The following is a 26,661-nucleotide window of genomic DNA, read 5'->3' on the forward strand; positions in this document are numbered from 1 at the left end:
TCTCTTTATCCGTTTATGCTTTGCTCTGTTCTTTCCATTCTTTTTTCTGTGTGTCAGTTTAGAAACTTTCTGTTGATCTGTCTTCAAAGTCACCAATCTTATCTTCTACTGTATCTAATCTGCTTTTAAACTCATCCACTGTGTTCTGAATTTTATAAATTGAAAATTTCAGTTTTACAGTGTTGATCTGATTCTCTTTATAGATTCAATTCTCTGTTGGAATTCTTTACTTTAGAACTTATTTTGTCCATCTTTTCCTCTAATTTCTTTAACATATTAATCATGGTTATTTAAAAGTTCTTTTCTGCCAACTTTGTTATCTGGATCATCTGGGGTCTGCTTCTATTAACATATTTATTTTCTTGATTTTCAGTCAATTTCCCAGCCTTTTCGAATGCCTAATAATTTTTTACTGTATAATGAGTACTGTGAATAGTGTGAATAAAAGAATCTTAGCAGCTCCAAACAATATCTTCTACTACAAGTGTTTCCTATCTTCTCTTATACAAACAGGGAGAAGGAGTGGGTCCCATTGGTCCAATCAGGGACTGTTGGGTCAGGACTGGGTTACTGTTAAGATTCAGTCCATCTCTTGTTTTACCTGTTCCTTGAGTATGAATGTCCAAGGTCATTGACTGTAAGTCCAGCAGGTCTTTTTACTCCTGAGCCCTGAAGTCTCCAATTCCAAGCAGGTTAAAAATCTCTCTTAAAGGAGAGTCAGTATTTTTTGCAGTAGACCCATCCTTTTTTAGTGAGATTTTATCTCCTAAAAGTAACGTGAGACTGTGAGATTTCAATCTGCCTTCTGGCTGAGCCACTAACTTCTTGGGCTACCCCAGAATTCATCAAATGTCTCCAGGCGAAAGCTCCCTGTTTTGGGAATTCCTTTAGTTTCCAATCATTTCACCAGCCCTGCATAATCAATCACCAGCAGGGTCAGATGGTTTCTCTTCAACCCAGAATAGTCTCTGTTTGGGCCCAGCCTGATCCTCAGCCCCTGCCCAGAATTGCAGAGTGCCTCCAGAGGAGAAACAGTCAGCAACTGTCAGCTCATCTAGGAATAGCTCTTCTCTGTCTGGAATTTTAGTTCATCTAATTCTTCTTGCTTCCACAGCTATCTGATGTCTTTAAAAATATGTCCTTTGCAATTTATCTTTTTTCCCCCCTTGCAGCAAGTGTTGGCCTGCTATGCCCTACTATATACCCTTATCTGAGAATAGAATCCTCCAACACTAACTCTTATTTTTGGAGTTCCCTAGGGCCTAGTTTTTGGGCTTTCTTTTCTTTTTTATCTATACTCATTCTCTTGGTGATCTCATCTGGTCTCATGGTTTTAAATACTGGCTACGTTGTGTTGGCTGCCATATTTATTTATCCTCTCCTATGATTACAGACTCTTGTATCTAATTGTTACTTGTCATCTCCACTTGAATATCTCAGAGATATTTCACACCTAAGATGTCCACAAACTAAACTCCTAGTCTCTTAGCCAACCCCCCACCCCCACCCCTTCTACCTACAGTTTTCCCCAGCTGAGTTAAGAGGAACTCTATCCCTCTGGATGTTCAAACCAAAAATCCTGCTGTAATCCTGACTCTGTTCTTTCCTCTCCACACACGCTATCTCCTGTTGAGTTTACCTTCAAAGTACATCAGGAATCCAGCCATTTCTCACCCCCTCCTCTGCTTCTACCCTGGTCTAAACCACCTTCATCTCTTACCCAGATTATTCCCAACTGCCTCCTAATTAGTCTACCTGTTTCCACTCCTGTCCCACTGATCCATTCTCAACATGACGTTCAGAATGGCCCTTTTTATTAAGTCACTCTTTTGCTTAAACTGCTTAAAATGCTTTTCTTTTAATTTGGAGTAAAACCAAAAGTCTCCCAAAGGTCTACAGAAGCCCACAGGATGTGTACCCAACCTCTCATCTCCTCTGTCACCTTTCAGGTCTCCTTGTCCGTCCCTCATACACACCAGGCATGTTTCCACCTCCGGGACTCTGCTATTCCCTCTGCCTGAAACACTCTTCTCCCTACACGACTCCCTCACCCCTTTACTTCCTTCACTTCTTGGATCAAATATTACCTTTGTGAGGCCAACACTGACCACCCTACTTAAAACTGCAGGCTTCATTGCTGAATTCCGTATCACGCCTATCCTGATTTTTTTTTCCCATACCACTTACCACCATTGACATACTACACAATTTTGTTATTTTCAGATTGATTATCAGCCTCTCCTTAGTTATTTCTACCCTTTGGAGATTCTGGGCTTAGCCCTTTGGCTTTCCATCCCACGTAGGTTCAAAATCTGGCAAATATCTGGAGGAGGAGATCGGTTGTGTGTATGCTGCAGGCCTCCTCTCCATTTGCTGTAGGCTCCCTCCACGAGGGCAGGGATTTCTGTCTCTTTTGTTCCTTGATGTCATCTCCAGCACTTAGAACAGTCCTTGGCGCTCAACAGTGGTAGGTGCTCAATAAATACTTTTGAATAAATAATGTTAAGAGATTTTGCAATACAACATGGGAATAGTAGTATAAAGCAAGTGCTATGGGAACACAGAGCCAGAGTACCTGGACAAATGAGGAGAGAGGCTTTGGAAATGAGTTGGCTGTCTATTAGCATTAAACTTTGATAATTGCTGAGCACCTTTGCTAGCTACTCCCAGTTCTGTATAACCCAGACTAGCAAGCAAGCATTCATACGTGTACACCCATGCTAAAAGAACAACTGTCTCTCCTCACCAGCAGGTTGCTTCAAATAGGCTCTTACTCTTACCTACCATGAAGAGCAGAAAAAGATGGTTTCCGATGATAGGATTTTGATTGCTCTCAGAGTTTTAAACTAGGACCAAATCCAAGGAAATGTTAACATGTGGATGAAGAAAGCACAGGACTTTATTCTGAGGATTAAAAGGATGGTGGGTTTAGAGCATTCTTCATTATAGAAAATTTTCAAGTAAAAATTAAGGTATTTGAAATAAAATTTCAATTTATTTTTTTGGCACTAAAGAATAGGGGGAAACACACTAGTATTAAAAAAAAAATCAATGGTTATCATCAAAATACTGACAGCAGGTTTTTATCCTATCCTAATAAAAGGGAAAAAAGAGAGTAGCGTTTCCAAAATACACATCAAAGTAGGAAGAAAACTGGAAAATCAGGATTTTTTTTTCCTTAAACAGAGATTGTGCATAAGCATGACCATGTGTGTATAAACACTCAGTGTATACAGATACACACAGATATAAACCAAATCTGCTTGCCAAACGTACTTCCATGACAGCCATCTGTTCTCAACTGCTTGGAGTTTTCTCAAATTATCCTTCAAAGGAGACCATTTTAGTTCATTCACTTTCATGTCAGAACCTCATGAAATTAAAAATTTATTTTCTTAGGGAAAATTTCAAAAGTTTTCAACCCACATACCCCCGACCCTCAACCAACCACCTGATTCACGTCTATTCAGCGAGCCGTAAGGAAAGGCTCTAGCAAGAAGAAGCAACTCCAAAACACAAGCATTTACCAAGTGCCATGGAAGGTCCAAAGTAGCATCCGACAAGGTGCCCAGTCCCAGGGGCTCACACTCAGTGAAAGCAAGATATAACATATTCTTCTTAGAAATGTACCAGTGGTAAATTCTAATCAGTGTGACAGTAACCCTAAGTCCAGCAGCAAGAGTGCAGAAAGCCAGAATAGCTTGGACTTCACAGAATAGTAATGTTTTAGTTGGGCCCTAAAGAATGGTGGCTCATAAGAGGACTGCAAACAGGAAGGAAACTCGAAATGCACCCAAAGGATGAAAGCACCAGGATATGGGAAGCGGGATGCAGACTTGGAACACTAAGGAACCAGTCTTAGTAGAGAAAAGCATTACACAGAATGAGGAGTGGGGATAAATGAGGGCAGACAGGTAGTATGCAGCCACATTCCTTAAAAAATCAGGCCGGAGTTTTGATCTAAAACAGGAGTTAAGAGGTAACCACCTTAGATTCTTGAGTGGGACACTGAAAAAAGCCAAAAACTTCTCTGGTATTATGGGAAAATGAGTCTAGTAATGGATTGGGAAAGACAGGGACCTGGGGCAGGGAACGACAAAAGTGCAAACCGTGGTCATTTGAACACTGGCCTCAGCACAATGGGTGGCAGCAGAAGCCAAGAGGAAACAAAGACAGGAGACAATCTGAGGAAAGACGCGGGGTGGGTGGGGAACAGTGGTGTGGCCAGCGGAGAAATGGGAAGAATGAAAACCATCCTCTCGGGCCGAGTGCATAGGAGCCTAAGCAGTGAATCACGCGGGCTGGTACAGAGCTAGAGCCATGCCAGCCAGAAGCCGCCCTGCCAAGGGGCCTGCCCACGGCTGTCGGTGTCAGAGTGAGATGTGGATGAACACCAGTGGGGAAACTATGCCAGTATGAAGAACTGGAGAAAACAAGAGCCCGAGAAAAAAGAAAAACACTTCACTCTTGTCTTTCTAATCCAGGAGTTAAGAATCACACCTGTTTCTGTAATAAGTTTTAAGCATATTTATTCATTATTCACATATTAAATAAATACATGACAAGTACAACTGAATGCAAGTCTTTATGTTAGTTACTACCCAACACAAAGTACTACCTATGTTAGGTGAAAACTGTGATAAATTAAAAAGTGAGGCTTGTTTTGTAGAAGTGTACAATCTAATGGCGGGAACAGTCAGGAGTGATATTCAGAACAGAATGGCAGAGGCACTGACGAATCAGAACAGTCACAGGCTGTGAACAAGTGGTGGGAGGATTCTGGGGGACATCAGGCATAATATTATAAATACTCCACAAAACAGAAGAGGGAAAGTGTCATACTTTCATCTGAATAGTTCCTGGGGGTTAATGTAAATTTGACTTTATTGAAGCTCTTTCATGCCAGAGAGATACATAAAAAAAAAAATTAAAAAAAAAAAGATTATAAGCCCTACCCTAACGCAGCTCATGGTTTAGATGAAGGAAACAAAAACTGGCAGGTGTTTAAAGGACAGTGATGAAGTTAAACATATTAGAGTCAGACAGAGGAGGGGTACTTATCCCCAGCTCAGGGGGGTGCAGGGAGCTTCCTGAGGGAGGCAACAACTGCGGTCAGCTCGCCAGGCACGGGAAAAGACCAGACAAAGCAGAGGGCACCGTCTGCAAAGCAGCAGGAGGCGGCACAGGAGAACACCAGGAGTGGATGCCTCATTCACATTCAAGTCCTTCTGTCTCAAAGGCAAAATCATACAAACCACACAAACTGTAGGAGGCAGAAACTGAGACAGCCTTGGAAAAATCTATACACTAAATGTACCACAACTGTGAAAGTCTGTCTCAGTTCCAGGCACTGACATCAGTTTGACAAAGAATAAGAAGGCAAAGAGTCACAGTCAGGCTGGAAACATACCTCCAGCCCTAATCCCATATACCAGCCAGGGGACGGGCCTCTAGACTCCGAAGCAGGGCTGTGCTAATCTGCCAGTCCTGAGTTAGACTGAATCATGCGTAAAGATGTTTTTAGCAACTCACCGCTAGGTTAAGCACTGCTGAGGTTGCAATTTGGGGCTGGGACAGGGGCCAGCAGCCACAAAAGTGGGCTGAGCATGCTGATAAGACACTACAAAGAAAGCAAGGAGGTAGCAGTGGGGCCTTTTTGGTGCTGACTGCACACCCTTCTCTGCCCCAAGCTAAAGCCAGCAAGCAGGCAGACACCCTTTCAAAGGGCCTTGGGAGAAGGATGAAGGAAAAGCCTCATCTTCTCCCACTGATTTTCTGTGCCACTGGACACTTTGAGGATTGCTTGGAATCCTAGATGAGATCCCTGATTTCGGGGCTTTGTGTTGGCCTGGGAAATCTCTGTTCAGACCCCCCCACCCCAGGAAGCCCACTGTGTAAAACAGGTGCAAGTGGAGGGCTCCACAGAGCACTGACCGTGCAATCCGCTCGACCCCACGCAGGCTGTGCAGTCTTCCCTGTGGCGTGGAAGCCAGAGCCACATAGCTGCCTTGCTAAACATCAATGCCAAAACCTCGTACAGGGCCTCTTTCTTGTTCAAATTTAGTCACAATTTTTGAGGCGTAATTAATGCAAATTCAGATTCCAGCTTATGTTTCACCACTATAAACTTTCTCTTTGCTGTACCCTTAAGAGGACAGAAAGAGCCTTGTTAGGATATATATAAATTTCCTGAACTATTTCTGTCTGATCAGCTAATGCTGCGCTTCAGGCACCAGGGGAGAAGACAGAACAACAACTGAAATATGGTTAATGACTTGGGCTAAATGGCTACTAGGAGAAAATAAAATCCTTTGGAGTGTTTTAACTACCAAACCAACCATAAAATCTCCAAGGAAGGGAAACCCACTGTAAAACAATGTAATCCTATCACTTCACAGCAGTCTTGCAAGGGCTATTCTTAACTATTGCTTGAAAAGTAGTATTATGTGAAAATGCATTACTCTGGAGGCAAGGTGGTTTACACAGATAAAGCATCATGAGCTCCAGTAGCCAGCCACACAGTGTCCAGGAGGAAGGACAGGTATCTGTGCTACTGCTGCACACGCAGAACATGAATCCTGCCAAGTCAGCAACAGCGACTCCATAACAAAAGACAGCCTGTGTCTCAGAACGTGCTGCCGGCAACGAGGCGCCTCCTACACGCACAGCCTGTTTCTTCTCTTGCTTCTGATTCCTCCTCCGTAAGCTCCTTGGCACAGACCTCCTCCTTCTCCACATTTACCCTCTGCCTTTCTAGCATCGGGGGTACCAGGTCCTAATGCTATCCTTTTCCTGCCTGATACTGCTGCCAATGGAAATTCCTAAACTGTATATACGGGCATCCTGCTTCTCTGCTCGAACCCAACGATGCCTCCTGCCCCTCATTCAATCCACAGTATGAATGAAGGCCAAATACTTTAGCTGACAGCCAAAGCCTGCATAACATGACTCTTCCTACCACTCCAGGCTCGTCTCCCACCACTCCTCAAATCAGACCCCACCACCTGGCCGAGCTCATCAAGCTGCCATACCACATCCTCTGGGACCATCAGGCTGTGAGGCTGTGGTCCACATCAGAAACGCCTCCCCTAAAACCCTGACCTCTCTCTCCTGTCCACTTTTCCTTCTGTGTAGCCACTGTAACCAGCAGCACAGACTTCTAAGACTGCACTTATCACAATATCAGCACAGCCATATGCCTCTTCTCCCAGATAAAACTCCCTGGAGGCAGGGACCATGCCTTGATACTCATCCTCGTATCCTAGGACCTGGCCCTGCAGTGGACTCTCAATACACATTTGTAATCCAACTCCCAACTGTAATTACCAGTTCATGTGATTCCATTCATGGAACAGCTATTTACTCTGTATCAGACTTTTATATTCTACTGGGAGAGACAAAGAAATAAAATGAAATCAGAAATCAGAACACAATTATAAGCTGTAATAAGAGCTATGAAAGAAACAAACAGGAGTGAAATAAACATTAGGATGAAGGGCAGGGATCTGCTTTAAATGAAAGAGTCATGTAAAGCATACGGTAAAGAGCATTCCAGGCAAAAGGGACCCTACAGGCAAAGGCCAGTAGGTGGGAAAGAATTGCTAATTCATGGCATTAAAAGAGGCAAGTCTTTTTAGCTGGAGAGTAATGAGAGAGATGGCGAAAAGCCATGTATCTGAAAAATGAATCTGGTGAATTAGGGAGAGTGTGATGACAGAGGGGCCTGCTAGGCACAGTGAGGAGTCTACACTTTATTCTAAGTGCAACAGAAAGCCACCTGAAGGATAGAACCAGCAGTTAAGGTGATCTAACTTACGCATAAGAAAAGAGCCACAGTACAGCTCCATCAAGTAGTCAAAATGACTGTCCAGCCGAGGCCAGCAGCCCAATCTTAAGGCCGTACCTCCGCCTGCCAAGCCAGTGTAGAAGCTGAGAGGGCAGATGTCCGGCCGGCTCCAAGGACAGCGATGGTTTCCCCATCATCATCCACCACTTTGAAGTCCAGGTCCTCGTTGTATTTTCTGCGCTTCACTTGCCGTCCTGAGCGTCGTTTCTACAGGACAAACACACCCGCCAGAGAGACTATCTGTGAGTCAGAGGGAAAAGCTTGCACAAGGACACACTCACCTACACTCACAGTCGAAGGAGACCTCTCTAACTTCGCAAAAAGAATCTTCCCTAAACATAACTCTTTTCAGGACTAAATTCACTCAAAATGGGACCCAGGTGAGGGAGGGGATTTAAATCACCAGGATCCAGTGAGAAGAAGGTGTAGCCTCAGAATCCAAGGAAACGTGTTTTATGCATCATTGCTTCCCCCACCCCGCTTTCTGGAATTGGTTTCTATTCCAGTAAAACAGGGATGGGAAGTAACTTCATCATCTTTGAGGTCCCTTCCAGCATAGCTGGAAGCTCAGGGTTTATGACAGTGATTTAATAGTTATTTTGGTTTTGATTTTTTTTTTTTTTTTTTGCCAAATTCACCATACTTACCATGTACTTGTAAACAACTAAATAATACCAATTTTATTAGGACTTATTTTGAGAATCTCGTAACACCCTTTGAAATGCAAGCAGACATCTTAAGTGCGACAAAATAAGATTCGTGACTCACCATGAAAGGACTCATCTATAATTAAGTAGCTTGTGACCTTTTAGAGAGAGAACATTCTACAACAAAGCAACCCAGTGGCTTTCCTCAAACAGAAAAACACATGGTTCATCTCTACATACACATCATATCCAAGCAGTAGGAACCCTTCTGGGAACCATTCACCAGCTAGCTTACTCTTAGATACTTAAACCTTACAAGACAAAACGAAAAGCCAGACCTCTCCCCCCCTTATCAGCTAAAAGATACCTCCTGGGGCTCTCTCTGTGTTCCCATCATTTCTTCACTGTGTCACCTCTATGACATTTAATTTTTCATGAGGGATTCCACATAAAAAGCTCTCCCCCCAATCCCACGTACAAATCACCATCTTAGAAACACTGAACCCCCTGCCAACTCCCATCAACCTGATGTACTTGCTGCTCTGCCTGTCAGGACACTTAAGAGCCACTAACCCAAGTTTACAGGCAGTGAAAGGGGGGTCTCTGATCTGACACTCCAGACACTACTACTTATTTACCACTACGACCTTAGGAGCTGACACCTTCCTACAACGAAGATCACCTAGGAATCTATGAGGGTCCAGATGATTCTTAAGGAGCAGTAAGTGGGTCTTACCCTAAATGGCCCCCATGCAGTAGCACAGCCCAGATAAACTGCTGTGGATGTCAGAGGAAACAGCACTCTCAAATATTAGAACTCACGTCCAAGAGAGGCAGCCTCAACTCAGACAGAAAATTCCTACCAATGTCCTGGGCACACTTTGGCATGTTTTCAGAAATCTCACTTAGGTGGGCAGCTCCTTGTTTCCATGTTTCCTTACCATCTTGGCAAAATGAATCCATCCCTGGCTTTTCCAGCATCTGGGATTATGAAAGTGTCCTTGTGTAGACTGGCCCAGCACGCTGAGCCCTAAATGTATTACCTACACAGCAAAACAGGCCCTCTGAGCCTTACCTAGTTTGGATCACAACTCCACTTGCCACATTCACTCTTACTGCGGCCTAATATCATGCTACTTTGCAAGAAGGAAGCAAACACCACTAAAAAACTGGGAGATTATTAGTATAAGGACCAGGATGCTAAAGAAAAGCCTGTGGTCACCCACTAAAACACTGAAAGCCCAGCCCAGGTCTGTGTGCGAGAGATGCAGGCTGGAGACAGGGAGAGAGGACCAACAGGATCAGTGTCAGCAAGACGCCGCCCGGCAGCCGGAACGCCCACCAGGGCTTCCGGGCACAGCTGTACCTGGCTGTCTGCAGACTCAGTGGACTCCTCGGGACTCCGCAGGGATGGGTTCGGCAGGCCCTGATCCAGCTCTAAACTCTCCACTGTGGTTTCACTTTTCCTTTTTCCTTTCTTCTTTTTCTCCACTGGGGTTGGTCCTTGCTCCTTGCTACAAGGAGAAATTCAGAATTAAAACTGTGGGGCAGTTTTTAAAACTAAGATTTCTCATGTGATTCCAGTTATGATAGCACATCCTGGAATTCCCGGGCCAGGATAGGCTTTAATGGAAAATCTACAAGAGTTTCTTCCCAGAAATTTGCCGAAATACGGGAAGAAATATCTACACAGGTTGATGCAAAGTTCACTTTTTTTATACCCCCTATCATGACTACTATAGATATGATTAATGTGATAAGAAATAAAATAATATGAACAACTCCAAAAAACCTCACTTTCAGTTTCACATAAATGTCTTCTCTAGGAAGTTTAATTGCTTCACAGATATTGAGAATCATCCACTTCCAATCTCCCTTTAAGTTACATGCGAAGATGTAACTTCGATCTCCCTAATCTGTCATCACCCTCTATTGAGAATGGTCTATGCGTACGAACTTGGAGTACTAGGAGCTCAAAACCGAAGACAACACTGCCCACCCCCTGAGGAGGTTATAACGACAGAATTCCTACAGACCACCTAGAGCTATAGCCCAGCGCAGCAGATCGATGCTTCCTGAGAGAGGTGGAAATGGGCAAAGTCCATCCACCCTGAAAGGCCCTACTAAGATGGCAACATCTCTAATAAGCCTTTTCGGGCCCTGCTGGCTGATGAAATCTCTTTTCTACACTCCCAAGCACCTCAACTGTGCTTTGCATAAGGTATTCAAACTTTAATCTTTCACCAAAGTTAGTCATTACACGTGACACCAGGCTCAGAACCATAGAGGACCTGGGATCCTCTGCAGTGGCTCGATCAACATTTGCTGAATGGATGAGTATTTTACACTTCTCTGAGCTGTCCTATCAGACTCTAAGTTCCCAGAGGACAGAGTATGCACTTGATTAAGTTTTGTATTCCTCACAGTGAGCAGTCTTATACCTAAAACATACTAAGTATTCAATATTTACTGGATAGACAGATGGATTCATCAATGGATAGATATGATTACGTGTCATTGGGGAGATTTGGAAAAACACATTTGAGCAGAGATATACACAGAATTTTGATAGACAGAAAAACAGGAATAATAACAATTACAGCTAATTCGTATATAACACCTACTACATGCAGGCACCGTTCTCTAATCCTTTACATGGAGTATCTCCTTTACTCTTCACAACAACCTTGTAAGGCAGATAGTATTATCATCTTAATTTTATCAAGAGGCACAGTGAGTTAAGATTTCCAGGGTAACATGGCTAGTAAATGGTAGAGAAAGTATTTAAACCAGGCATGCTCGTAACCACCATGGCATTCTTGGGGAATGGAAGAGTGTTAAAGGCACATTTAGTAAAAGACAGCCTGTGTGGCTGGATGACAGGGCAAGTGAACAGAAGCACCAAGTGATGGAGCTGGAAAGAAACCAGGAGTACACGAGGATAGAGAGCTGAGACTCACCCTGTGGGAAAAGGGCATGATGGCAAGCCCGGGCAAGAGGGAATGAAGACCTAGGCGAGATATGCTCAATGAAAACTCATCGGTGAAAAGGATTTGAAAGATCCAGCCGAAGTAGTACCAGTAAGTCTTGGCAGAACGTGGAGAATGAGGAAGAGCCACAATTACTGGTATTTCCCATCAGGTGAGTTACTGCAAAGTGTGGGGGAAGACAGGGACACCACCGGCCTTGTTCAGAGAAGGGAGACCCAATGGGATGAACCCGTAGCGGGATAGCACCCAGCAACAATGGAGAGCACCCATCACATGAGTGCAGACCCAGCCCACCCTCGACTCCCTAGGCTGAAGACTGGCTTCCCTATCAGCAAAGTTCTTTATGAAAATTTTTTTGAGGAAATGCAACTCAAGGGATCCTGCCATTTTAGAGAACTGTACATTTTAACAAGAGACCTGTGCTCTCAAGCCAGGGGAAAAAGTACTTCTTATCAGTTTCAGGACAGGAGACTCAGGTAAAACAGTTTAAAAAGATGCCAAATTTTCACAGGAATATTTATCTCATGTTACATGGCTTCTCACTAAGAAAATTACATAGCAATTTATATTCTACAAAGCACTTACGTGCTTCTGTCTCATTGAACTGTTACAACCACGGTTCCGTGAGGGAGCCAGGGCAGATGAGCTTCATATTCCACATAAAGAAACAGGTTTAAAAGCAACAAAGGCCCCAAAGTTAGCAGCGGAGCAGAAGCCTGCGCTCAGTTCATGTGACTCAGCCTGTCACTGTTTATACCATATCATGTTTCCTGGCTCCTTTTTTTTTTTTTTATCCCAGGCTCCCTTTCAATAAATGCAAAAACTTCAAATCTCCTTTAATCTTATTTGAATCTCAAAATTATGACCAAAAGAATTGTTAACAAAACATTCCAGTGACCCAAATATACAGAAAAATTCATAAATCCATAGTTGGTTCTCTTAACAAAAGAAGGTTTGTGCTTAATTTTTTGGACACACGTTTAAAGACAGCTAATATACCGAAAGTCACCATAATGACCACGTGCTCAGAACCCCATTTAATCTTCTGTAAAATCCTAAATCCTTCTCCCAACATCTGAAATCAATTTTATCTAGCTACTAAATATAACTTCATATTGGAAAACTCTGTCTGTATATGTTTAATCTTCATTTTAAATATTTGTATATAGATGGGCTAGAAACATGCTTCATTGTGAAATATCCCACTGAAAACTAAACCAAGCTCAAGACACAATTAAGGAATAGAACCTCCTCAAAATATTTTTTTAAAGGAATTTATTTTTTTATTTTTATTTTTATTTTTTGGCTGTGTTGGGTCTTGGTTGTGGCATGTGGAATCTTTTGTTGCAGTGCACAGGCTCCTCTCTAGTTGTGGCCTGCGGGTTTTCTCTTCTCTACTTGTGGCACGCGGGCTCCAGTGCTTGGCTCTGAGGTTTATGGTGCGCGGGCTCAGTAGTTGTGGCACGTGGGCTTAGTTGCCCCACGGCCTGTGGGATCTTAGTTCCCTGACCAGGGATCAAACCCGCATCCCCTGCACTGGAAGGCGCATTCTTTACCATTGGATCACCAGGGAAGTCACAGAACCTCCTCAAAATGTTAAACCTGACAACAAGGCTTGTATATATTTGCCTTCCATGCTTTCAGAAACAAATTAAATGATGAAAGTAAGGAGGAACTGTAGTCAGGCACCTCCAAAGTCTAGTCTGGGGCACCACGAGATTTCCTAGCCAGAAGCTGAGGGTGGGGTGGAGTGGAGGGAAACTTCTTAAATATATGTCAGTAAAACTGGAGAATGTCTGGAGACATCTGCTTACCTATCTGGGGGTAAACAAGAAGATACTCTACCTGGGATATCTTCCAAGTGATTTTCTGGAGGTTACCTTTGACAACAGAATCAATTTTGAGTTCAAAAAATTCTTCCTGGAGCTCTTCTGATAAAGACAAATATCAGGAAGAAAAGATTTCTTATAAGCCTATAAATGGGATTTGCAAATAGGACATCAAGAAAGTATCACCTGAATTCATCCTCCAGGAAGACTAGGTGAAATGTGTTTTTCCCGTCTTTGGAATGAGCTTTGAAAACGTTATACTTGAGTGTTATCAAATGAAGCCATTTTAACCTCCACATTGCTATTTTAACCTCCACCTACAGATGCATTTGGTCCATGAATGTTTTGTTTGCTCCTCGAAGTTCTACGTTCTTCAAAAATGGTGGTCAAATAATATGTAACAAAACTATGTAGGTATGTATGTATGTATGCACCCTTTGATCCAACAATTCCATCTATAGGAATATACTCTACAGATACACCTCCAACAATATGAAAATATATATGCACATGGTTATCCAGCATTATCTGGTAATTTCAAAATAACAAAAAAGACTTAAATGTCCGAACATTAGTGCTGAATAAATGAGGATACATACAAAGAAGTACTATGTAGCTGTAAAAACAATTAAGAAAGAATTCTGCAAACTAATATGGAATGATTTCTAAGATACATTGTTAAGCGAAAAAAGCAACGTGCAAAAGAGTATAGTAATATGCTACTTTTTGTGAAAGAATAAAGAGGAAGTAAGAAAACTTGCATATATCTACTTACTATACAGAAAGAACCAAAAAACAATGATTATCCACAAGGGATAAGTGGAGGGAATGAGGTGGAAGGAGTGACATTTCTCTATCTTTTTATATAAAATCTGACTTTTGGAAGCATGTTACATATCAAAAAATTTAAAAATGAAAGATGAAAACAAGCTGAAATAAATGAATCTAAGTATTTCCAGTGAATAACATAACCACACGGAACAGATGGAAAAAAAACTCATAAATTTATAAACACAATATTTGACTATATACTTTCAGCTTTGGGGAGAAGTAAGGAGAACAGCAAACATATCCTGAACTCTCTCTGGTAGGTGTATAGGTGAAGCAATTCTGAAACTACTTTAGTTGTGGTATAGGATTAAACAAATGAGTAAATGTGTTGGTGTTAGGAGCTGCGGTTCTCACCCAAGAAGTGGGAAGACATGAATATGAAATGGTGTAAGGCAAGGAAGATATTGTGGGATGAATCTAAACTGGAGGCCTCAGTGTAATCACATGTTTTCTAAAATAAGTATCTGTATGAACACATGCATATAAATGGGTACATATGCATTATGAATATATTGTGTGCACGTAGGTGTGTACATATGTGCATGAACGTATGTGTATGTCTTGTGTATTTTTTCCTTAGCTTTGACAACGGAAAGAGCTGAAAAGCAAAGATGCTCCAAAAGCAATGTGCACACATAGCACTCAGATTTTGGTTTCTAATACCAAAGCTCCCCACAAAAATGGCTGATTCCAAGGCAGGGGAGTTATAAGATCAGCCTGAAACATCTTGTTTTGTCAGAGAGTAAAGGGAGTGCTCAACAAAATTAAGGCAGCACGTCGAAAAGGCACACACAGGAGTCAGCTTAAAGAGCTCACAGTCACAACTGGGGCCATTTGAGCACCAAAGTAATCAAGGTCAGTAATGAATTATAAGCCATTGAAAACAACAGGAATCCATTCCAATGACAGACAGACAGATAAATAATGAATAAATGAGGGAGAAAGGGAAGCTCTTGCTTTCAGAATACAAACAGTAAATGGAGAGGAATCGGTGGAGTTGGAAAATCATTTTGTAACCACTGTCGTAAAGATATGTACAGTCCAGAATCATCGAGGAATGCTAAATCTGGGGGGAGAACAATTTGAAGAGGAACAGGATATCTGCATGATCTTACAGTGTCTTTCCACAGACTGCCTATTAGTTGTACATAAACAAAAGCAGTAACTAGACAAATGGTTACACATAAGAAAATGGTCTTACTCCTAGGAAAGATATACTCGAGTATTTAGGGATAAAAAGGCATGATATTTGCAACTCACTCTCAAATGGTGGAGGAAAAAAACATATAAATATATATAAATATAAATTATCTGATATATATCTATTCCACGGCTGAGGTGGATACTGTTCGCTCAGCATCTTTTTGCTAATAATCAGTACTGATCCCCCAAACCACGACAGTGAACAGAAGGTCAGGATGGGCTATGGTATCCTAGTTCTTTTACCACAGTGATGGACACATGACCGAGAGAGGCGAACCTGGGACTCTTTCCCTTAAAAAAAAAAAAAAAAAAAAGATTAATTTTTGGTAGGAGTGGGCAGAAAAATGAATCTCTTTCCTCCTAGGGTACAAGGCTGTTAAGCTATGAGCCCACAGTTACAGGCAGGCACAGTTCGACCTTGAGAAGGAAAGCAGTTGTCAAGGATGGAGCTGACACTCAAAGAGATGCAGAAGGCGGGAGACAAAGATCTCTGTGGAATCCTCAATGGTATAGCCCCTGGTTCTGATTCCTTAAAACCACTGAACTCACTTGTTATTATTTTTTCTTTAACTTAATTCAAGTTGGGTTTATGTCACTTGTAACCAAGAGAGTTGTAAAATAATACAAAGGCCGAATAATCCCACCATTTAATGGCACTTGAGGCTGGATCGAAGCAGTGTAATTTTTATAATCCTCGTTTTTCCAGCTTTCAGAGTTAGAACAAACTAACTTAGAGGACGGAAAAAAATGGCAGACAAGATTTTAGAGGCTCAAAGTCCCTTTTTCAGTAACAAAACCCAAATTGATTTTATAATAAAACATATATCCATATATCCGTTTTAAAGAAGCACCTATCAAGTATTTATGATATGCAAGAAATTTCCAACATATAAACTATACCATTCATGCAGGACAACTGTTGGGAATAACCAATTAACAGTTTATTAGTAGGCCTCGGCCCCAAAGCCCTCTCACCCTGTCTTCTACACAACTTCATTGGCCAAGATTTTATACATCTTTACTTTCCGCAGTTGCATTAGGAAAATAAATACCTTTTTTGCCTTCCATATACGGAACTGTACTATTAAATCACTAGACAGACAGACTTCCTCAACTTTCCTCCTAGCTCTATCTCCAGTTCCCAACCTCCAGCTTTCTTTGCTAGAACTGAGAGTTAGAAACGGAGTGCTGGATCTGAGTATGAGCAGGAAAGCCTGGGCATGTGTCACAACACTGTACGAGACTCACCGCTATGAGTCTTTTATTACTTTGCCCCCATGGATTCCAGCTATTGAAAAAATTTAATCTACCAAACCAAGTGCATTATTTCAAAATGACTCACCTTCCTATTTTAAAATTAAATCTTATAAAATGTCCATCGAAGTCCTAGCAGGAAACAATCAGTTACTGCCACAGTGAGTTGCCTTTACCCCCAAATTCAGGATGACTGAAAACAGCTCAGAATGCCAATTACTGCCTCCGCAGATGTGCACACACCTGGGGAGTCCAGCCCGGGATCCACTGCCCCACTCAAGGAACAACTCTCCAGAAAAGCTCCCAACCCAGGCCTTGCCACGGGCTCTGATCCTCTTCCCGGAAGTACAGCACTGAAAACGTGGACATTACCCCAGAGAGCTCATTTGCACACTTAATCCAACTTTTACTTAATGCCCATATTCGTCCAGCCTATACAGAGAGAGCTGAGTTCTGCATAGGTTTTTTAAGATATTGGTTAAGAGGCTTCCCTGGTAGTCCAGTGGGTAAGATGCCGCGCTCCCAATGCAGAGGGCCCTGGTCGGGGACTAAGAGTTTGTGTGCTGCAACTAAGAAGGCTGCATGCCGCAACTAAGAAGTCCGCATGCTGCCACTAAAAGATCCCGCATGCTGCAACGAAGATCCCGTGTGCTGCAATGAAGATCCCATGTGCTGCAACTAAGACCCGGCACAGCCAAAATAAATAAATAAGTATTTTAAAAAATAGATATTGGTTAAAAGAAAAACACATACCCAAAACAAATGGTTTGGGTGCAGATATAGACATCTGTAGACAAAATGTGAACCATATCTCCTTGTCCTCAATCCCTTTAATCATATCATTCGCACCATCAAAACAAAGATTATACAAGTCTGTGACATCATAGTAAAAAATGAAACAAAAACATTACATATAAGATGAAAAATGCAGAGTTTTAACAGATAATCTTATTAAAAGTGATTAAAAGCAAATGAAAATAATTTTTTTTAATGTAGAAGGGCTTCAAACGAAACATACAATCACCAAATCCCACTTTCCAGGGAGATTTGCTTTTGACTGATACCTCTCTAACTCCAAATATGTTCATGCCTCTAGTTCTTCATTTATCAACACTAAGCAATAGCTACTCACATCCTGATACAAAAGTTGATGAATTTAGACCTCATATTATCTCCCCTATTACTCAAGTTTTTTTATGAGTTCTTTTAGTTTAGGCTACCGTGCTTTAAATTTGTATTAGTCCTTTCTTGTTTTCTGACTGTTCCTTTTTCGTGATAGCCCATTCCTGTTTGCAGACAAGACATCATCTTGAATCTGAGGATACTAACTTAAAATCTTTACAAGTCCTTTTCCTTGAATTGTTTCTTCTGAGGACAGTTGTCCTGGTCATTCCTCTTTTTCCTGCTTCTTTGCTGCTTTTCCTCTATGGTCTCGGGATCTTTGGTGGACTATTCCTATTTAAGATGGATGAGGTTGATAATGCAGGTGGCGGATGAGGCTCTCTGCTGCTGAGTAAGTCACTTTCTCCAACAAGACTCAACCCTGAATGGGAGGCCTGGCCTGGGACTCTGCACACACAGGTGGCTGCCCCTTTCTCCCCCTTTTAGGGGTATGGGCAGGGAAAGGCAGAGAAGCCTGGGCTCCTGTGCCCCCTTGTTGTGGATGTCAGTCTCCACTTGGAGCCTAGACCCTCTTCCAGAGCAGACTGCTCAATATCTTTAGAGTAACTGTCTGACTTCAGCCTGGAGCTGAATAATCATGCAGCTACTCTGCCGACAGTCCCTTGATCAGCCACCTCCAGTTCTGGCCCTTCTCCAGGGCTGCCAGGGCCATTGTGAGGAGGAAGCACTTCTACCTCTGCTACAGACATAGCTCCTGCATGTGCTCTCAGCTGGGACTCCCTCCACAGTATTCACCCATCAGTATGATACTATGGGCCTCCCTCATCCAGAAATTCGTAACATCTCTTATCTTCGAAGAATTTATTCCCTTCTGTTCTTCCTGTCATTTCATTAAAGATCTGACGAAGAAGGGAAAATAAATGCATGCTCGGCCTACCATTTTAAAACTGGAAATCCCACAAAGAACATTTACTTAAATACCATTTTGCTTTAAGTCTTTTCTCATCTATTAATTCCTTTAATAACTAGCTCAATACTCACCTCTTTTAAGGGACTCCCTAGACCAGAACTGAAAGACTCTATTTTTTGTTTTTTTTTTCTCTTGGCCGCACCAGGTGGCTTGTGGGAGCTCAGTTCCCTGATCAGGGCTAGAACCCAGGCCACGGCAGTGAAAGTCCAGAATCCTAACCACTAAGCCACCAGGGAACTCCCTAAATACTCTTAATCCTCTAAATCCTTTCAGCTAATTCTATATACAGTTATACTAGGTTCTTTCCTTTGTTTATATTTTTCCCTGTTTTTGGAACACTTGCAAGGCTGTTTCTCTAACTTGAGAAAGTTCCCCAATGACAAGGCTCATAGATGATACCCCTGTGATACCTTCCTTCCTCCACTATCCCATTCCCAACAAAAGTACTTATAAACAAAACAAGGCACACAGGAGGCAATAAATACATACTAGATAAATAAATGAGAAGGTATTCATCAAGCATTTTTGTTTAAGTAACTGTTTCCTTACAGCCTGAGTAAAGGTCTACTATACACCAGATCCTAATTCAGAAAGCCCTGGGAATTACAGAGTAAGCACTCCAGGAGCTCTCAGAAAAACAGGAATGGTGACTTAGTCCAAAGCTTTAGAGGTGGGTCTCTGACATTATCATTTAGATTTCTTCCCTACTTAACATAACGCCCAGTGGGTTCCAAGCAGAGGGTCTCTACTCAGAACTCACTCATGTCTTTATATTTGTCTTCTTTCTTCTAATAAATGATCAGAATACAAAAAGTCTCCCAACAGAAAGAAACTTGTCAACGGACACTCTTGGGCCTCCATAAAGATCTGCACGCTGAACAAAGACAGGTGATTGACCTTCGAACAGTGAGGCACAGCTCAACTGGTTGAATTTTATTACCCTTCCTGCAACACAGTTATCAGCTGACTCACCGCTCAAACAGTGATATAATCAGGTTTGGAGCTTACCTTTCTAGAAGCAACCATCAAAGACAAAAATCAGAAAACGTAAAACTTTCCTACCAGGATGTTATCAAACCTACCGAATTTGAGAGGAAGATCTGCTCTGGGTTGACAAACCCAAACAAATGGGGGTAAAAAGCTGAGGCACAGAAGCTGGGGCTAATGAGACCATTCATTTCTTTTCATCGTTTTGGTTTTTTCATTCCTAGCAGATGCTAGATAGCCCTCCACTTGGGCCAGCACACTGATTCACTTCTTGACTTTGAGAGAGAACATAAACCATTCTGACGTGTGGAAATTCCAAAACTTATGCTCTGCCCTCAACCAACAACGTGGACACCAACACTCAAGACCCTGACTTACAAAGGCAACCTCCAGCGCAGTCAGAGCGCCTGGCTCCCGGTTTGAGGGCAACCCAAAGGGCCACTGACCTACCTCCTGACGCCCTCATGCACACTGGAATGGCCCATCTTTCCTGCTCACCAAGCCGTGCTTTAATGCCATGAAGCTGACTTTTACTAAAGGCCATTTCAAAAAAGAAATATGAAATTCATAGTCACATAGAAGCATTTGACGTAAAAAAACTGTCGAGGACAGTATCCACTACGTCACATAATGTTCTCAACTGGTAAAAATTTGACTTCCCTGAGGAACTGGCCCAGTACTTTTCTAATCTCAAAGCATTTTCCCAAAGCCTTTATCAACATTACCTGACCTCGCAAACCTGAGGCCTGCCTTCCTCTCTGAGCCCCTCGCTGCAGCTATGCGGGCCGTGGGTGTCCACGTATGTACAGGTCTGCGTATGTGTTTGTAGGTGTACGTGTATTTGTGTATATCTTCTTATGCCAGCGGCCCCATCCTCTTCGGGAAAAGGTACTATAATTAAAAAAGAGTAAAAGCAAATAAACTATACTTGTGAATTTTAAATTTCAGAGTCAGGGAAGTGACAGAGAGCCTAACTTGGCTTCCTGGAGGAGTCTTCTTGCTTTTTATGTAATAAAGGAGTGAACTAGGCTCATACTCCAAGATAGTTTGGAGGGAAACGCAGAGAGGGTAGTTTTTTTTTTTAACATCTTTATTGGAGTATAATTGCCTTACAATGGTGTGTTAGTTTCTGCTTTATAACAAAGTAAATCAGCTATACATATACGTATATATCCCCATAAGAGAGGGTAGTTTTTGTTTTTGTTTTTTTAAAGGCTTCTCCAGTATACTTGAGTGTTTTTATCCGCTAAGCAGTACGTAGATATTCGTCACTACTAATATCATCCTTGAAGGAACATCCGCTAGACTCTGTCATCTGTTTAGGAGGGGAACTGTGTTCAATCATCTATCTGCTGCCTCAAATGCAAAGAGAAACAGCATAGGAAAAAGCTGGGGCCATCTTAGTCCTTGAGAGGATCCTACGGAGTGTGCAAACTAAAATCCTGTAGAAGAGGGGCCGTTTCCTACAAATGAAAAACCAATTTCTCTGACACTGGAATTGCCCCACTGTTATCCATTCCTGACCTTCCCCAGCAAAGTGAAAAGAGGCGCAAAGCTGTGGAGAAAAAAGTGGGTTTTACAGGCAGGTGAGCCTAGAGCCAAATCCTGACAGCGCTGCTCATTAGCTTGGTGCCTTGGACAAGTTACCTTGAAGTTTTCATTTCTAAAATTATAAAATTTATAAGAATAAAATACTTCATTATAACCACCTACTGTTATTTAACAATGGGATCTTATATGGATCTCATTTTCAGGGAGAAGAGCTCTATCCATTTGTTCTAAGAAAACAAATTATATATATAAAATATTTAAAAATAATATATAAACCACACACACACACACACACACACACACTCTCACACACCCCTTCTATGTGTCCAACAACCAACAAACCTCTCTGCTGACCAACCCCAGGGACATAAAAGACACAAAGCATGGTGGTCCTGACCTCAGGCACTTCACTTTTGTTGAGGAGACAGGTCATACATACAAGAAAATACCGGTTTATGATTGAGAGACAGCCTATTGCAGAGGTTAGTGTATAAGACTGAGAATCAGGAGGTCTGCGTTAATGACATACCCTTGCAAACAAGTCACTTCTTTGTGGGTCTGTTTCCCTGGCTGCATGCAGCAGGGCTGGACTAGATCTCTTTTATTCTTCAAGGTCTGAAAGTCTTTGATTTGTGATACAAGTGAGGCCCCAAGGGCTGTGGAAATTCAGAGGGGACATGCTAGCACAGGGTGTGGGAGCTCTGTGGAGGAACTGGGTGGGACTTGCACTCAGAGCTGAAGAACGGGAAGGGCTTGGGAGTCTGAGAGGAGGACAAAGGGCATCACATGCTGGAGAAGAGCGATCCAGAGAAGGGGGAGCCAAGTACCTCATTTAAGGCCTGAGGAGATGCACCTAGCCGGCCAGGTCTGCTGCCAGGGACCAGGAGGCAGGGAGAGGTCAGACCCCAAAGGGTTTGGATAACAGAGAAAAGAAGGAGTCTGGATTTTGTCCTGGAGGCAGTAGGAACAATCAGAAGTGTCTAAGCAGGTGTAATTGTTAGAGGGAATCCCATCTCCCTGCCCTCCATGTTTTCATGCTTCCCTACTCCCAAGGAGGGAACAATACCGGATACATATTTTCGGCCCTTCTTAGAATTCCTCTCACTGCCCTGACCTTCTCTCACTGGGGACCTATGGGACTGGTGAGACTTGGGAAAAGGAATGAAGCACCCAGGGCCCAGCGTCCTCCCTCTGCTTCAGGGACATGCCTGCAGTTCTGGAGGATAAACTCAACTGAGTGAGTAACAGGAAGCCCGATTCTGGCCACAAGCCAGTGCAAGTCCTTCAATCTGGTCCATCAATAATAAAGCTGATAGCTCCTATCTCCATCTCTGCTGACTATTTCCCAGCTGATCTGGAAAGGAGAGAGGGAAGAGGGGGTTTGACTGACCACCGCTACCAGCTACAAACATAAGTAAGATAACAGCAGGGCCTCAGAAAGATTAGCCAGGTGGCAGCTGGCAAGATGGACTGAAGCAGGAAAAGACCAGAAGCCCTTAAATCAGCTGTGAAGCTCCTGCAATAATCCAAGCACCCAGCGAATCATCTGTAACCACGGAGTGTCATCCAGGGGCTAATCAATAAAGGCTCAGATCAAAACATGCACTTAAGCCAATCTGCAAGAGAGTAAACCAAAGAGCACAAAAAATAAGACTTAATTACCAACATATTTCTTATCAACTAATGTCCTTTCAGAACTAGAACTGCTTTTGCTGCCTAGTGGGAATCATAAATTAAAGGAGCCAAAGCAATTTTATAAATATATAAAAGACAAGAAAGGCTCACCAGTCCAGAACCCTATCTGGGCTACATGGAAGAATTCCACGATGTTAACAGGTCAGTCTTACACAGCCCCCAAGTCAAGGAAGGTTGAGAGCCTCGTGAAACTTGTCCACATTCCCAAAGAGATAACCAGCCCTGTCTGTCAGCATCCTCTCTGAGTGTTTCTCCTGGATTTCTAAACCTCAAGAGGTTCTGCTGTCTTCTAAGTTGGCAGACTCAGAAGCACTTCTCCAACACACTTATATTTTATACAACCTAACTAGATCAAAATCATTTCCCTCAATATTGCTATGCATACATTTGACATCCAACCTTGGTTTGTGAAATGCCTCCTCCTCATTGCCCCCAAATGGAATCTACGGCAATGTCTGTATACCCGTCACCTTGTTTCACATCCCACACAAAGTAAATACGAATTCCTTTAAGAAGAAGTTGATAAAATTGTAAGCACCAGAGACCAGTGGTTAAAGTGAGCCCTGATACCTATGACTTTCTACCAAACTCCTTATTAGAGCTGTCAGACCCTCCTCTAACGGCCCTAATTCTAAAACACCATCCTTGAGGATTCTTCTTTGTTTCCTGTAATAACCAAAGTAAGTCACTCCATTAGCTCATGTCTGAATCTCCTTCTTCACACATGCTGCCACACTGAAGAACCTCTCCAGCTTCTCCAAAATAATTTGGAAAGTTTTTGGCAGAAGAAAGAAACTCCACTCCACCCACATCAGACATCAGTGTGTGCGCACAAGGTTCACCCGGAAACAGGGCCCATACGTTGCTCGTTAGTCAGACTCCTGATTTTACCTACTTCTTTTGACCTTCCGGTGAGGTTATTTTATATCCATTCACTGTGAACTACATTCCTGGGATCCCACCCAAGCCTCTATGATAAACAAAAGGTAAAATCCCCTGCCAGGCAGAAGGGAGTGAATACTATAAGGCGGTTTTAACTTGGATTAGAAAATTATCCATCTGGTCCCAACAAACTGTCCTTCTGAAAATGAACCGAACCATAAAATAATTTCTGAGTAGCAGCACACGCCACCTAAAATGCTTTCTCTCTTTAAAATGTACTTCCTTTATGCCTGACCCTGTACAGGTCTGATGGCCCCATTACTTTATATTCTGTTAGCAATTGCATCAACCCCTGCATCTTTATGGGTGCTCCTGGTCTATACTCTGCCTCTGCACTTACATTTTAGAAACTTAAATTCCTTAAATTCCCCTTAAATATATAGAGGTTACATATTTTTTATTTTTTACGTCCACAAAAAGTTTAAATATTCTCCACCAAGAATTTAAAAAGAGATGAAACGAAGAACATTACATTTGTATACAGATGACAAATATTTAACTCCCCGAATAAAGTGTACGGTTGGATCCTGATAGGATCTACAGCCAGGGCCCCCGACATCACCCCGGCAGCCAATCTGTCCCCATGCCCTCTGCTCTCTCTACAGGTCACTACGGTCTGTCTCCTCTGGTCTCAGTGACTCACCGTTTCCTGAGCACCTGCTGACATGTCAGGCACCGTGTTAGATACCGAATGAGAGAAACAGACCAGGCGTGGGCCTGCACTAGAGAGCTCGCAGCCCAGGGGAGCCAGGCAGCCCTTTTCTGCCTGGAACTCTGCGCACACCCACAGCTCTCCCAGACCCCAGCACTGTGCGCCCTCCTGACAGCTGCTCCTCTCCAGCCTACACTGCAGCCGTTCCCCAAATCGCTGCCCTCCCTGTATCACACCTGTGACGCCCCTTCCCTGACACCCTGTGTGTGCTAACATACTTCACTTCTCCTTAATCCAAAGGGAATGGCAAGAAATTGCAAGCACAGTATTAATTAAGGAGGTGAGAAGGTGGTTTACTTTGGCTGAAAGTGGGGAAGTCATGTCCAGGGGGGATGGAGTAAGGCCAAGGCCAGCCTCTCTGTGGAGGCAGAGCCCGGGGCTCGGGACGGGAAGAAAGGGACACACCTGGCCTTCTTGGACTTCGTCCTGGCTGCAGAGTCAGGGCCGCTCCTCTTCTCTTTGGCCTCCTTGGGGCCCGAGGCCTCCCGGGGCTTCCGCACCTTCTTGGCCCCGTCCTTCTGCTTGGGCTCCTTGGGCTCCTTGACCTTCCTGGGCTCCTTGGCCTTCCTGGGCTCCTTTGGCTCTCTAGGTTCACGCTTCCTCTTTGGCTTGGGCTCCCTGTCCTTGCTTCCCTTTGCTGCCCCTTCTTGCTCTCCTGGATCCTTTTTCTTCCGTTTCTTCTTCACGCCAGTGCCGCCTCCTCCACTGTCCTCCGTCCCGTTATGGGATGTCGTTTTCCTGGGGAAAAGGGTCTCAGCGTCCTCTTCAGCAGTGTGCAGGTCCTTCTGGGGCAGACAGGGACGGGCAACATCTTCAGTTTTGTCCTCCTGATCAGTGCTGTGGTCAAACGGGGAGGGGGATTTGTAGTCAAAATTGACGGAGGCATCAGACATTGGGGAGTGATTCAGAACTTTTAAATTTGACAACTGCAAAAGAGAGAGAGACAAGCATATTACTCTTCCACTGCAAGCTTCACACAAATAGTGGTATTAACTTTGAATGCATGGACTTGTTCCACATCTCCTGAGTGCCTGAGATGTGGTAGTTCCTCCCGTGCTAGGTCATGGGCACAGAGTGGCAAACAGGACACACATTATGTTTGCTTTAGCCCTTGTGGAGCAAGGCCCTTGTGGACTAAGTTGTTAGTAATATTATGTAGGTAATTTGTATGTAAAAACCTGAAGGATTTCCATGTTACGTGCAGAAATCTGAAACACCTTTTTAAGCTCCATTTCTAGAACTGGTGACAACAGTCTCCCACAAAATACCTTTAGATTCTGCTAGCAGACACGAATCCTAGGCACACTGTTCTGACCCCGAGTGGCATTTATCATGCTGATATACAAGTTACTGTTCAAATGTATTCATGAATAAAGGTGATGTCACCGGGGTGATAAGGATGTGGGGTCAACCTCAACGTGCTGCTTTATTTCCCCAAATCTCTGCTCTCACATATCATCAAGCAGCATTAACATTCACCTGGTTTGACTGTCAATGAGAACATCTGGATCATTCAAAACTACACCTTTTATTTTTAACCAGAAATAGTGTTCTTCTGTATGACCATCTGTCACCAGACTCAGTAGCAGATAACCTTTGACCACTTGCAAAAACCAACTAACGTACATGAGGATGCTTTACTGTGATACATGCCTTTAGAAAGGAAGTGTCATAGGTGCTGAAGGCAACGCTAAAAGAACATTTCCCAGCTGTTCTGGAGCACCACCAAATAAAAGTGAAGCCTCCTAACATGACAACATGGAAACAGCCCTTTGGAAGCAGAAGGTATTATCTCATGTGTTCAGGCCTGGTGTCACAAAGTACATTTGTCATTTCATAACAAGGCTGGGGTTGCCAATAATCTGATAATAATGTGGGTGCTAGTTTCAGGGAACAAAGAAATAACTTAGGGAGAGACAAGCAGGCTTTCCAGGAAGATGGTTACAATCATCTTTGGATGATGGCTTAGGACCAGCCCCATTTGTGAGTAGCTTGCTCTCTTACCAAGGGGCCTGGCCTGTGCTGAAGGGCACAGACACTTGCCAGATGGTGTGGTTTCTCTCTGGCATTCTGGTTACCAAT

General features: G+C 43.0%; 1 protein-coding gene across 5 annotated transcripts in view; it reads right to left on the reverse strand.

Annotated features, from left to right (window-relative positions):
• CHD6 (chromodomain helicase DNA binding protein 6) overlaps window positions 1-26,661 on the reverse strand; it is a 208,633-nt gene that overhangs the window by 104,180 nt on the left and 77,792 nt on the right. For all 5 annotated transcript variants that reach the window (XM_030843581.2, XM_060284146.1, XM_060284148.1 and 2 more), the window contains 3 exons: window positions 24,985-25,505; window positions 9,860-10,007; window positions 7,904-8,053 (listed from right to left, as the gene is read on the reverse strand). In XM_030843581.2, coding sequence (XP_030699441.1) covers window positions 7,904-8,053; window positions 9,860-10,007; window positions 24,985-25,505 — 819 coding nt within the window. The remainder of the gene's footprint in view (window positions 1-7,903; window positions 8,054-9,859; window positions 10,008-24,984; window positions 25,506-26,661) is intronic.

Source organism: Globicephala melas, chromosome 15 (assembly GCF_963455315.2).
Source record: "Globicephala melas chromosome 15, mGloMel1.2, whole genome shotgun sequence".
Lineage (NCBI taxonomy): Eukaryota > Metazoa > Chordata > Mammalia > Artiodactyla > Delphinidae > Globicephala > Globicephala melas.